The sequence below is a fragment of the Mobula birostris genome, chromosome 4, assembly GCF_030028105.1.
Source record: "Mobula birostris isolate sMobBir1 chromosome 4, sMobBir1.hap1, whole genome shotgun sequence".
Lineage (NCBI taxonomy): Eukaryota > Metazoa > Chordata > Chondrichthyes > Myliobatiformes > Myliobatidae > Mobula > Mobula birostris.
The window spans coordinates 169,000,619-169,014,459 of NC_092373.1; the positions used below are offsets into that span (position 1 = coordinate 169,000,619).

Below are 13,841 nucleotides of genomic sequence, written 5' to 3' on the forward strand. Positions count from 1 at the left end.
GGTTTAGAAAGTATGCATTATGATCAGAGATTAAGGGAGCTAGGGCTTTACTCTTTAGAGAGAAGGAGGTTGAGAGGAGACATAATAGAGGTGTACAAGATATTAAGAGGAGTAGATACAGTGTACAGCCAGTGCCTCTTCCCCAGGGCACCACTGCTCAGTGAAAGAGGACATGGCTTAAAGATAAGGGGTAGGAAGTTCAAGGGGGATATTAGAGGAAGCTTTTTCACTCAGAGAGTGGTTGGTGCATAGGATGCACTGCCTGAATCAGTGGTGGAGGCAGATACACTAGTGAAATTTAAGAGACTACTAGGCAGGTACATGGAGGAATTTAAGGTGGGGGTTTTATATGGGAGACAGGGTTTAGGGTCAGTACAACATTGTGGGCCGAAGGGCCTGTAAAGTGCTGTACTATTCTGTGTTCTATGTTCTATGACTCTTGTATGCTGCAAGTAAGCCCAATTTGTATCCAGCTTGAAATTCCACCGATCAGAATTATTCTCTTTACTTCTTAAATTTCAAAAAGAGATAAACAGTTCAGCATTATTGATCTGCTGTCCTGCCTTCCCTAAAGAATTTCAATTTGTCCAGATTTTTAATCCCAATCGCCTGAGTAAGATTGTTCGCAGAGGGTGGCTGTAGCTTTGGGAATAAATACAACACCGAAGGAAGAGAAGCCTGGAGAAGTTGGACTACACGTGGTGGCCCAGAGGGAGAGAGCAATAAACTTCTGAAGCATTGTAGCATTCTTGACAGAGCACGTAGGCTGCGAGCAGAAGTTTACATTAGGGATTGCTACACAGAAGAATGTAGCATCTGCCAAAGCAGGACCAGCTGTATCCAAGAAGCCTACACAGAGTAAAAGAAAAAAAGTTCAGTTTATTGTCAAATGCAATGTCCACAAACAGTATGTACAGGTGCAGTGAAAAGGTTACTTGCAGCAGCTTCATGTGCACATAGTATCAGATGCTCAACAATCATAAGAAGAACATAAACATAAATCATACACGCTTTTTACAAGAAAGAACAGAACAGTAAATTTTAATGAAGATACTCATAGTGTTGCTAAACTGTAGTGGTTATGGTTTTGCTAGTTGGTTCAAGAACTAAATAGTTGAAGGGAAGTAGCTGTTCTTGAACCTAATGACATGGGACTTCAGACTTCTGTACCTCCTGTCTGATGATAGCTGCGAGAAGGTAGCATGGCCTGGATGACAGGGGTTCTTTGATGATGAACATTGCCTCCTGTAGGTACTACCAGTGGTGGGAGGAATATGCCCCTGATCTATCGAAGTGAGTCCACTACTCTCTCAGCTTCGTGCATTCCTGTATATTTGGATTAATATGTCAAACTGTGATGCAGTACACCTAGCATTAAAACAGAAAATGCTGGAACTTTTCAACAGGTCAGGAAGCATCTAAGGAGAAGGAAACTGAGTTAATATTTCAGGTTGAGGATCTCCCATCGCATCAGTTCTTATGAACAAGTATCTACCTGAAACGTTATTTTTTTTCTCTTCAGGTGTGCACCCTGACCTGCTGTGGGATTCCAGCTTTCCCTTTTTCAAACTAATTGTTTTCTTTCCTGAATGGGCTAAGTATGAAATAAGTTTGATCCCAACCAGATTTTTATGTTGGAGCACTCCATTGAGACTTACGATTAATTTTAGGAGAAACATAAATCAAGTCTTGATTACTCCTTCTTGCTGAATGTGGAAATTGTTCAGTAATAGGATAAAATACAATTGTGATGGCCAGTGATATCATAACAAATTCTGGAAGACCCGCACTTGGAAAAATTTATTTGATTCTGACTGTTACTGTCATACTCCTAGACACAGCGTACTAAACAATTTAACTGATTGCAACAATTTAATTCACAGATGTACTTCTGCTCCAGTATAGGCATCTTAAACCTAATTGAAACACAGAATTGTCATTAGTGTTTCAGCCTCTCAATCTATCCTTTGTGCTCATGCAGTATAACGGTCTGTAATAATTAAGTCACAATGAGGAACCAAAAGAGGACGATACTGAGTGGAACAAACCTTAATGGCATTATTGAAAATTAATTTCCATTAACATAAATAGACATTATTTGAAGTACCCATTCCAGAATTAGAAATTAATTTTAGGCTTTGGAAATTTGGCATTACCAAAACTACAACAGTAAATACACGTTTCCCTTCTAAGTTTGTTTATAATTGCACATATAAAAGGAATGGAGAAAGATTATTGGTGGTGTCAGTATCTAATATGTCTGTTTTGTTCAAGAAGGTGCATGGATTGTGCTGTCTCCTGACATAAACTCTGCAAATTTAAAGACTTGCTGAATGTGTGCTTATAGAATTCATAGAGTTAGAGTCCCATAGCAAAGAAACTGGCCTTTTGTCAATAGTTTTCATTGCTGCCTGTTGTTCCTAAGTGGGTTAATCTCATTTCATAGCACATAGCCTATAGCTCTCTACGCCACATCATTTCAACTGCTTATCTAAATGCCTTTTAAACATCAGAATACTTGCTTCCATCAGTTCCTGCAGATTCCAACCATCCACATGGTGAAAAAAAAATCTTCCCTAAATTCCCTCTAAATCTCTGAGCATCCTAAATGGTTGTATCATAGCCTGGATTGGAAATTCAAATTCACAGGGACACAGGAGGTTACAGAGAGTGGTAGATTCAGTCAGTTCTGTCATGGTACACCCCTCACTACCATACAGAAGGCAATATCTCAGGCAATATCCATAATAAAGGACCCCACCATCCAGGCCATGTCCTCTTCTCAATGCTACCATCAGGCAGGAGGTATAGGACCTTGAGGACTCTCACCTAAAGATTCAATAACAGCTTCTTCCCCAATGCCATCAGGTTCTTGAATCAACCTGAAAAACCCTAATTCTATCATATTTCCCTGAACTTGCACTAATACAGTTATGTTTATTTTTGCTTATTTTATCATGTAAATAATATATAATTTATGTTAATTTAAGTTTAAGTAATTTATGTTTATCATGTTTGTAATGTACTGGGCTGCTGTTACAAAAAGCTAATTTTCATGGCTTTTATATCCTGAGTATGTATGCCCATGACAATAAAATAGAACTTGGACAATAAAATAGACAGCTCTGCTGAACAATATATTTTATCACTATCTACCTTGTTCTTGAAATCCTTGACTTCCTTAAAATCCAGACCTTCTCCACAGCAAAAAAAAACACTCTTTTCAGTCTCTTCTCATAGCTGTTCCATCCCAGAAATGTCCTAGTGAATCTCAACTGCATTCACTCCAGTTCAATCACGTCCTTATTGTAGCATGGTGATACGAACTGCATACTATTCTCCAGCAGTGGCTTAAGTACTATTCTAATATTGTTGACCTATAATCTTTTAATGCTTTGGAATTTTAAGAAAAGCATTGCATTTATATAACAACTTTGAGAACTTCAAGATATCGCAAAACATTTCAAAGCTATTTGGGAAACGTAAAACTAATAATTGTAATCAGGAATATCTGCCAACCCATTTTCACTTATTGAGATTCACAAAGAAAAATTATTAAATAAGGAGAATTTCTCGAGGAACAGGATTTTCTTTTGACCAAAGAGTGCAGTAGGACAGATGGGATCACAGTCTCCTCTGAGTTTCTTCAACAGTGCTGCATGCTGGTGCCAGTCTAGATCATGGGTTCATGAACTTTAGCCCATTACATTTACACAGAAGGTGCACAGCTTTATTTAAACCCTTGCAATCGATGCATTCACTACTTCCGGTCTGGACTATGTAAGCATGCCTTACTCTGATTGACGAGGTAAATTTAAGCAACATTTATTGTAATGAAATTCAAAGCACAACTGGTCTCCAAATGTACAAAACACAACCATTGTTTCTCATTCTTGATTCAAGTCACTCCCTTACGAATGTGTTACCTCTGGCCAGTGGAATGTCCAATATAATAGGGGTCTTCAGGTCCAACGATCTTTATACGGCATCAATCCCTATAAATGAATGGTGATCCAATGGTCAGCCCGGGTCTTCCAAGCCGATTGTTCATTGTGCCTTGAGCAAGATGTAACACTTGAGATAAATTTCAGGGTTTTTTTTTAGAAAAGCATAATCAAGCCATCATCAATATTCTTGACAGTTCAGAGGAAGAAATAACAAATATGTATCTTTGCCACCTTCACTGTAGCTAAGCATTTAAGGCCCTTGACATTTCCATCACATTGTTGTAAAGTTTAGCTTCCTCAGATAGGAAGGTTGAAAGGTGATTATTCTTTTGCAGTTGTTTACTCCTGGTGACAGCCTGAACTGATGAGCCTGTGACTGGTTGCCAGATTCCTGATGATTTCAATATATTTCACTGACATTGGATCTCAGACCCCCAAAATGCTAGAGCTTTAATTCAACACTCATCCTCACAAGTCAAAATGGGTTACAATTCAGAAATCCCAGAGTAAGAAAGCCTTGCACTACATTCATACAGAAATTTCTTCCCAGTATTTGGATATAACTTACGTATCTGAAGATCGTGGAATCCAACAACTATCTTTTGCTTTATTTGCGTGAGATTTTCAAGTACATCTCTATTTTGGGCATTTTAAATTGGCATTATTGCTTGCACAGTATTTTAATTGTTTGTAACTGCAATAAACCCTGGAGTACAAGTACATGGTTCCCTGAAAGTGGTGTCTCAGGTAGACAAGGGAGTGAAGAAACCTTTTGTCATGATGACCTTCATCAGTAAGAGCACAGGGTATCGAAAATGGGATATTGCTCTTGTACAAGATATTACTGAGTCTGCATTTGAAATCATAAGTTCAGTTTTGGTCACCTTGGTATGTGAAAGATGACATTAAGCTGGAAAGACTGTAGAGGAGATTTATGAGGATGGTACCAGGGCTTTGGGGACTGAGCTCTGGAGAAAAATTGATCAGGTTGGAACTTTTTACCTTGGAATGTATAAAGATGAGGGGTGATCGCATAAAGGTGTATAAAGTTATGATGATCATAAGCAGGGTGAATTTGTGCAATCCTTTTCACAGTGTTGGGGATATAGGTTTAAGCTGAGAGGAGAGCAATTTAATAGGAACCTGAGGGGAAACTTCTTCACCTAGAGGGTGGCCAGAATATGATATATACTGCCAGAGAAAGTGGTTGAAGCAGGTACATTAACAAAATTTTAGACACTTAGATACATGGATATGAATGCATTAGAGAACCAAACACAGACACATTGGACTAGATTAAATAGGAATTTTGGTTGGTATAGACCAGTTCAGCTGAAATCCCTGTTCTATGCCAATATGATACGGTGACTCTAATTGGCTAGTAGTTTACTCCTTTTTGGGAATGTTGAAATGGACCTACTGGAGGTGTTTTTTTTTGAAGCAGCAGCAAGTGACCCCAAGCACAATTTTAGAGTTGAGTTAGAAAGAGGTAATATAAAGGCACATCTAGGCACACAAGGGAGTTCTCTCTGCCATTTAATAAGATGGCAACTGATCTTTCAGTTTCACTTTCCTGCAGTAAGCCTATCTACATTGATTCCTTTTAAAATTCAAATGTCTATCAATATACAGAAAGTTAAATATGCTCAGTATCTGAGCCTTCAGGGACTTCTTGTGCAGTGAATTTTAAAGACTAGTAACTTTCTGAATAAAGAAATACCTTCATATCACATCTTTGAATAGCTGATCATTTATTCTGCGACTGTGACCCTTGGCTCTAGACAGCTCAGCCCGGGAAAACGGCGTCCCTGTGTCAACTCTCAACCTCGATAAGAATTGTGAATGTTTCATTGAGATCATCTCTCTACCTAAAATTGGGAAACTACAGGCCCAGTCTGCCCAATTAATTCTTATCAAATAATCCTTCATTTCTGCAATCAATCTAGTGATCCTCTCTTGCATGACTTAGAAACATAGAAATCTACAGCACATTACAGGCCCTTCAGCCCAGAATGCTATGCCGACCATGTAACCTGTTCCAGAAATTGCCTAGAATTTCCCTACCACATAGCCCTCTATTTTACTCAGGTTCATGAACCTATCTAAGAGTTTCTTAAAAGACCCTATTGTATCTGCCTGTACCACTGTCACTGGTAGTGCAATCCATGCGCCCACCACTCTCTGTGTGAAAAACTTACCTCTGACATTCCCCTTGTACCTAGTTCCAAGCACCTTAAAACTATGCCCTCTCATGTTAGCCATTTCAGCCCTGGGAAAAAGTCTTTGGCTATCCACATAATCAATGCCTCTCATCATTTTCTACACCTCTATCCGGTCACCTTTTATCCTCCGTCGCTCCAAGCAGAAAAGGCCAAGTTTACTTAACCTGTTCTCATAAGGCATGCTCTCCAATCCATGCAATATCCTTGTAAGTCTCCTCTGCACTCTCTCTATAGTATCCACATCCTTCCTGTAGTGAGGTGACCAGAACTGAACACAGTACTCCGTGGGGTCTAACTAAGGTCTTATATAGCTATAACATTACTTCACGGCTCTTGAAAATCCCACGGTTGACGAATGCCAACACACCATAAGCCTTCTTAACAATACTGTCAACCTGCACAGCAGCTTTGAGTGTCCTGTGGACACAGAGCCCAAGATCTCGCTAATCCTCCACACTGCCAAGATTCTTACTATTAATATTATATTCTGTCTTCAAATTTGACCTACCAAAATGAAGCACTCCACAGTTATCTGGGTTGAACTCTACCTACCACTTCTCAGCCCAATTCTGCATCCTATCAATGTCCCGCTGTAACCTCTGACAGCCCTCCAGACTATCCACAACACCCCCAATTTTGTGTCATCAACAAACTTACTAACCCCCTTCTAATTCCATCCAGGTCATTTATAAAAATCACAAAGAGGAGGGGTCCCAGAACAGATCCCTGTGGAACACCACTGGTCACCAGCCTCCATGCAGAATATGAACCATGTACAACCACCCTTTGCATTCTGTGGGAAAGCCAATTCTGGATCCACAAAGCAAGGTCTCCTTGGATCCCATGCCTCAATACTTTCTGAATGAGACTTGCATGGGGAACCTTATCAAATACCTTACTGAAATCCATATATACTGTATCCACTGCTCTAGCTCAATCAATGTGTTTTGTTACATCCTCAAAGAATTTAATCAAGTTTGTAAGGCATGACCTGCCCTTGACAGTCATGCTGACTATCCCTCATCAGATTATGTCTCTCCAAATGCTCATAAATCCTGCCTCTTAGGATCTTCTCCAACAATTTGCCCACCGCTGAAGTTAGACTCACCGGTTTATAATTTCCCGTGTTATCTCTACTCCCTTTCTTGAACAAGGGAATGATAATTACAACCTTCCAATCCTCTGATACTTCTCCCGTCCCTATTGATGATGCAAAGATCATCGCCAGAGGCTCAGCAACCTCCTCCCTCACTTCCCACAGTAGCCTGGGGTACATCTCATCTGGTTCAAGCGGCTTATCTAACTTAATACCTTTCAAAAGCTCCAGCACATCCTCTTTAATGTCTATACATTTAAGCATTTCAGTCCACTGTAAATCATTCCCACAATTGCCAAGGTCCTTTTCACTGGTAAATACTGAAGCAAAGTATTCATTAAGTACCTCTGCTACCTCCTCCAGTTCCATACACATGTCTCCACTATCACTCCTGACAGGGCTCATCCTCTTGCTCTTCAAGTACTTGCAGAATGCCTTGGGGTTTTCTTTAATCCTGCAGTACCAAATATATCCTATCTTTGATAGGAGACCCCATATATAATAGTATTTCTGGATACTGTATAATTCTAGTAAGATACCTTTATTCATGCACTCAAGGCCAAGATAACATTTGCTTTCCTAAGTGCTTGTGGTATCTGCAAGGCAAATTTTGATGATTTAATTATAAAGAATCATAAGGCTTTCTGAACACAAATGCTTTTCAGTCTCTTGTCATTCAAAAATGGCTGTTTTTAGTACTTTCCACCAACAGAAAATTGCAATGTCTGTATGTCCTTGATGCCTCTAGTCCTCTTACTCAACTTCACAATCCCACCTAGCCTTATATCTTAGAACCATACAACACAGAAATGAAGCCTTTTCATCCTACTCCGTCCATGCTGACCATGATGTCAGTCAGCACTAATCCTATTTGACTGTATTAAGGAAATTCCAGTGAGTATAAACCCATCCTATCCAATAACTACAGCCCAACGTTCCAGGCAACATTCTGGTGAACCATCTCTCTGCTCTCTCTTTCCACAATGTAGTGACCTGAACTGTACACACTTCTCCTAGCCAATGGTTGGCCCAGCTGCAACATGATGTTTAACTTCTTCTGCTAAGTACCTCTGCCTGTGAAGGCAATCATGCAAAATGTCTTCTTCACTGCCCCCTCCACCTGTGTCACCACTTTCTGCAAGCTATAATTTTGCAGCTCAAGATTACACTTTACATCAATTCTCCAAATATTTCTACCATTAATTCCATGTATCCTACCAGAAAATGACTTCCAAAATGATTACTTGACCTGTCTGGATTAAATTCCCTTTGCCACTGCTCTGACCAACTTTTCAGCTGACCTATGTCCTCTGTATGCTTAAGTAAATTTCTTGCAGCCAAGGCATCAACAATTTTCATTTGTCTGCAAATTTACTAATCAGACCATCTACATCCCTATCCAAGACATTTATATATATTACAAGCAACAAAAATGCCAGCACTGATCCCTGTAGGACACCATTTGTTACAGGCCTTCAATAAGAAAAAAAACCCATGCACATCTACCTCCTATTAACAAGCTGATCTTAGATCTGTTTACCTACATGCCTTGGATTCCTTGTGCCTTAACCAAATGCCATCTATCATCATGGTCTATTTTTCACACATGCCTAACTTTAATCTAGTAATGATCATTGGTACAACAATGCAGTGGCAAGGAAAATGTATGAAACAATAAGTTATGAGTTTTTGATTGAAATAGTCTATATAATGAAAGATATATTAGTCATGCAAAGGGCCCAAAGGAAGTTCACAAGAATGATCTTGGGAATGATCTTGGGAAACTTACCCCATGAGGACCCTGGACAGATTGGATGTAGAGAGAGTGTTTCCATCGGTCGAAGAGTCCAAGATCCGAAGGCACAGCCTCAGGTTAAAGGGGTGTCCATTTAAAATGAATATGAGGGGGAATTTCTTTGGCCAGTAGATGCCTATTCCGTGGAATTCATTGTCACAGAAGACTGTGGAGGCCAAGTCATTGGGAATATTTAAAGTGGAGGTTGACAGGTTCTTGTTTGGTATGGGGGTTAAGGGTTATGAGGAGAAGGCAGGAGCATGGGGTCGAAAGAAATATCAGCCATGAATGAATTGAGGAGTAGACTTTAATAGCCTAATGGCCTAATTCTGCTCCTATACGTTATGGTCTTATGTAAAGCAAGGCAGGAGGTCATTAGGCTCAGAGCAGAATAAAACTGGTTAGTAATTTATTCATTGGTCATTTCTGAATACCTATACTCGATTCTAGTGATCAGAGGGGTATCACTCTCTCAGAGGAGTATGCCCAGTGACTAAATACTTAAAGAACTCGACAGCTGTAGGAGATTTAGAATATTGGACCTCGTCCATATTGCTGAGGACATGGATGTTCAGTGACAGAGTATACACATGTAACACTCGTTTTGCCTAGCGGCTTAATATAGGGGGTGATAACCCCCCGCCCAGTCAAACTTAAGAAATCTTGTTTGGGTGGATGCTGCATGTTGTGTCCCCTGTTACAAATCAGTACCCCAAAATAACACACAGTGCATAATATGCAATTAAACAATTAATCGTTATAACTCTTACTTTGACTATATGGTTAGTAGAGAAACGAAATATCAGAAAAAAGGGCCAAATTTTATTAAACAGTCTGTGCACAAAGTTGGAGCTCACTCATAGGCCGATCGTCGCTGCCCTTCGGACCCTCATTCCGAGTCCACCCTGTTCGTCAGTCTACCAAATCCATTCGCGTCTTCTCTCTTCATCTTCATCTCCATCTCTCTGTCTCTCTCCCTCTCCCTCTCTCTCCCTCTCTCTCCCTCTCTCTCTCTCTCCCTCTCTGTCTCACACAAAAGCCCGCAAAATCAACTGCTTCCAGATTCACAAGACAGGGCAACAAAATTCTGATTGGCTAACATGTATCCATAGTCCTGTTATCTCCAGCCATAACCCAAACATTGCTGCTACAGAGAATCTGTTACTTCAGCAGTGGACATTACAAAAAACCATTACATTAGCAGTGAAACCTTACAGCGCATTACACACAGAAGAAATTGAATCTTCACTGATTCAGCCATGTTCATACTGAAAGCATTTTATTTTGTGTACCAGGGGAATAGAAAAGCTCTGGTGGGATGGCAATGAAGAATATCAGGCAATATCTGAATGGTGGAGCAGGCTCATCGAGCCCAATGGCTCATTCCTGGTCAAACAGCTTAGTTCCTTTGGCCAAGCTTTTCCAGAAAACATATAATTAAAAATAGCCAAATGACTGTGGTTTCAAAGTGCTCTCCATTAATAATTTTCTTCTCCTATCCCTAATAGCCTTTAGTCTGTCATTTTAGAGTTGTGAAGGATACACATTGGTCAGTAGGAAAAAAGATGAGAAATTTCATTACCAAAAGGAACCTGATGAATCAGCCAATCCAATCAATCAATCCAATTGGTGATCCTTAATGAGATTAGTTTCTTATTTCATACTTGCTTAATCATTTGAGTTTAATTTCCTCCGCTGCCATTGAGGGATTCAAACATGTATCTTTGGGTCTGTAATCCAAGTCCTTGAGTATAGATCTAGCAACTTAATCTTTGTTATGGAAAAAACTAAGAGGATCTTGAACGGCAGCTTTTTTTTACAAAAAAATGTAGAATGAACTGCCAGAGGAAGAGGTAAAGGCAGGTTCATTAGCAACTTTTATAAGACAGTTAGACAGACAGGAAACATTGGAAGTTTATGGGCCAGACTTTAGCAAATGATTCTAGCTTGGATGGGGTATCTTCGTATGCATGGACCACTTGGGCCAAAGGGTCCGTTTGTTTTGATGCTGTTTAACTGTATGACTCTATGACTCTGCAGTTACCCATGAAGTGAAACATCAGATTAACAAATCCTTTTCTTTATTTTCAGCATGTGACTTGATGAACCAAGGTATATTGGCCCTTGTCAGCTCTGTTGGTTGCATGTCTGCGGGTTCTCTCCAATCCTTGTCGGACGCCATGCACATCCCACATCTCTACGTACAAAGGACGCCATCTGGATCACCAAGAAGTGGCTGTGGCCTTAATAGGTCAAGCAGAAGTGAGAACTATACCCTCTTCATCCGTCCACCTGTCTATCTGAATGAAGTTATCCTCAAGGTTATCTCAGAGTTTGCCTGGCAGAAGTTCATTATTTTCTATGACAGTGATTATGGTAAGCAATTATATTCTTTGCCACTGTCTAGTCTGTATAGATTTACATCAGTGAAGTGACAAGCAATGTATTCTTGGATTGCCCATTTCGATTTAACAAAGAGTGAAGGGTCAACATTCATGTCTTTAACTGTGTAAGTGTAGGAATAGTTTGGGTATTTCGGTTCTTAGAGTGTGATGTTACTCTAGAAAACCTTTTCCTTCAATGGGATTGGCTGTTGGTTCTTCCCATTGCTTCCAAGTCGGAGTGGTTTGAAAGAAGGGCCGCAGTCTTCTTTAAGTGAACGATTATGTTTAATCGTAGGTAACATTGTATTTCTTTGTTCTGCTGTGAATGCCTGTAAGAAAATGGATGTCAGGGTTGTATACAATGATATTTACAGTATGTGCTTTGATAATAAATATACTTGGAACATTTGGTCCGCACCATCCCCTGCAGAAGTTTCTGTCATCTAATGCATTTGGAGAGGAACAATTTTCTTTAACAGTATTAATCTGGTGTGCAGGAGATGATTATAGAGGATAGTAGAGTTGGGAAAGGAAGTTTTTCAGTCTGATATCCCATATTGTCATAGAAAGGAGAAGATGTTAGCCAAAATATTGGTATATTATAATGAAAATAACTTTCATTCATAAAATTGTAGTTCATCATTATTAGATAATACTTGACTACCTGCACTGCTGTTTCTCTGTAACTATGTCATTGAATTCTCATTCTGTTGTTGTTTTCCTTGATGTACTTGTGTATGGAATTGTCTGTCTGGATGGCATGCAAGCAAAGCTTTCCATTGTAGCTCGGGTAACAGTAATTAACAGGTTAGCAATTACCATATTACCAAAAGGGAGGGAACATTAATTAAACCTGAATATTTTATGCACTGTGAGGGATATACAGTACAATAGTGAGGTCATAAACCATCAACAGGGATTGTGTACTTCAAATTCTGCAAGGCAACTTGCAAAATTAAATTAGTATTACAATAATAAAGCTTTAAAAAAGCATGTTTTCCTACTCTCCCATCCCCAACTATGTCCTCTCCTGAACTCCGATCCTCTTTTGACCCTTGATCAGTCTCCTTTTCCTAACCTTATTCACTTTCCTCCCTAGAACCTGCACAACACCACAAGAGCCATGTTTGAACAGGAGTCTGTGTAACTCAGAAAAAAAGTGCTGGGTGAAGTGGACTCTGTAGATTCTTAGATTTTGTGGCAAAGAAGGAGGGTATTCAACTCATCAAAACATAGAACAGTATAGCACAGGGACCTGCCTTTCAGCCCACAATGATGCCAAATTAAACTAAGCTCTTCTGCCTACCCATGATCCAAATCTGTCCATTTTCTGTACATTCATGTACCTATCTAAATGTCTCATGAAACTTTTGTATTTATCTGTCCATATCAGACAAAATGAATTTTGGGTTATTCCCAATTATCATCATTTGAGCTTGGTATTTCAAGTGCTTGTCCAGATACAATTTTAAACAAGGAGAGGGATTTTGCATTCCAGGCAGTGAATTTTGGATCCTTGCTAATCATTGTGTAAAATTTTGAGCTCCTAGCATTACTCACCTTTTTACTAAATTCTTACTGTCTATATCAGTTCACAAAATTTCATGCACCTAATTTGTCCCCTTTCAGTCTACTTCATTCCAAATAAAACAGCTCCAGCCTAGGTGATTTTGTGTGTATAATTCTTGCTCAGATACTCATTGGCATATTTATTGCCTACTGAGTTGACAACACCCATTTCAAGGTCTTCTGCAACCTCTCTCATCCGGTTACATGCACCTTCCAGTGTGGTGACCAGAATTGTACATGGTACTTACTATGTGCCCCATGAATGGCAAAGTTTTTAAAAGACCATATTTATGGAGCATAGGAACCTTTGCATTGGAATAATCAACTCCCATGGCAACAACTATGCCAACGAGGGTTTGAGCAAGAATTGTGGACTCAATTTTCATTTTGAAAATTACAACAGTGAGGTTCATCAAACGCTCTAACAATATATTTCTCCTCATTTGATTTGCTGCCAGATTGCAGTGCACATATTGGCTTTGATGTGGCTCAGCAGACATATAATTAATACAAGTTTGACTTCTAACTGTTCCCACTGCTGGACCTTTAATCTAGCGACAGAGAGTTATGAAAATGCTTAATGGGAGTATTTTTTTTTATTTTCTTAATTGAACTGTGCTAGATAATTGCCAAATACATCACGCCTCCCGACACTTCATTTCTGTCCTAAATAATTGATCTAAGTTGATAATGGGTGTAATTCAACAGCCTTATATTATTAGATTCCAGCCTGGCTCCTAATGTTTAAATTAAAACATAGGAATAAAATTACAATTGTTCACCATAAAATAGTCAGGGATCCTTAAAATGTATGAACCCTGTCTTTTC

The 13,841-nt window shown here is 39.4% G+C and overlaps 1 protein-coding gene across 1 annotated transcript in view; it reads left to right on the plus strand.

Annotated features, from left to right (window-relative positions):
- Positions 1 to 13,841, plus strand: part of grid2 (glutamate receptor, ionotropic, delta 2) — a 1,194,553-nt gene that overhangs the window by 782,323 nt on the left and 398,389 nt on the right. Inside the window, exon 3 of the mRNA XM_072257001.1 lies at positions 11,152 to 11,436. Within this exon, the coding sequence (XP_072113102.1) occupies positions 11,152 to 11,436 (285 nt within the window). The remainder of the gene's footprint in view (positions 1 to 11,151; positions 11,437 to 13,841) is intronic.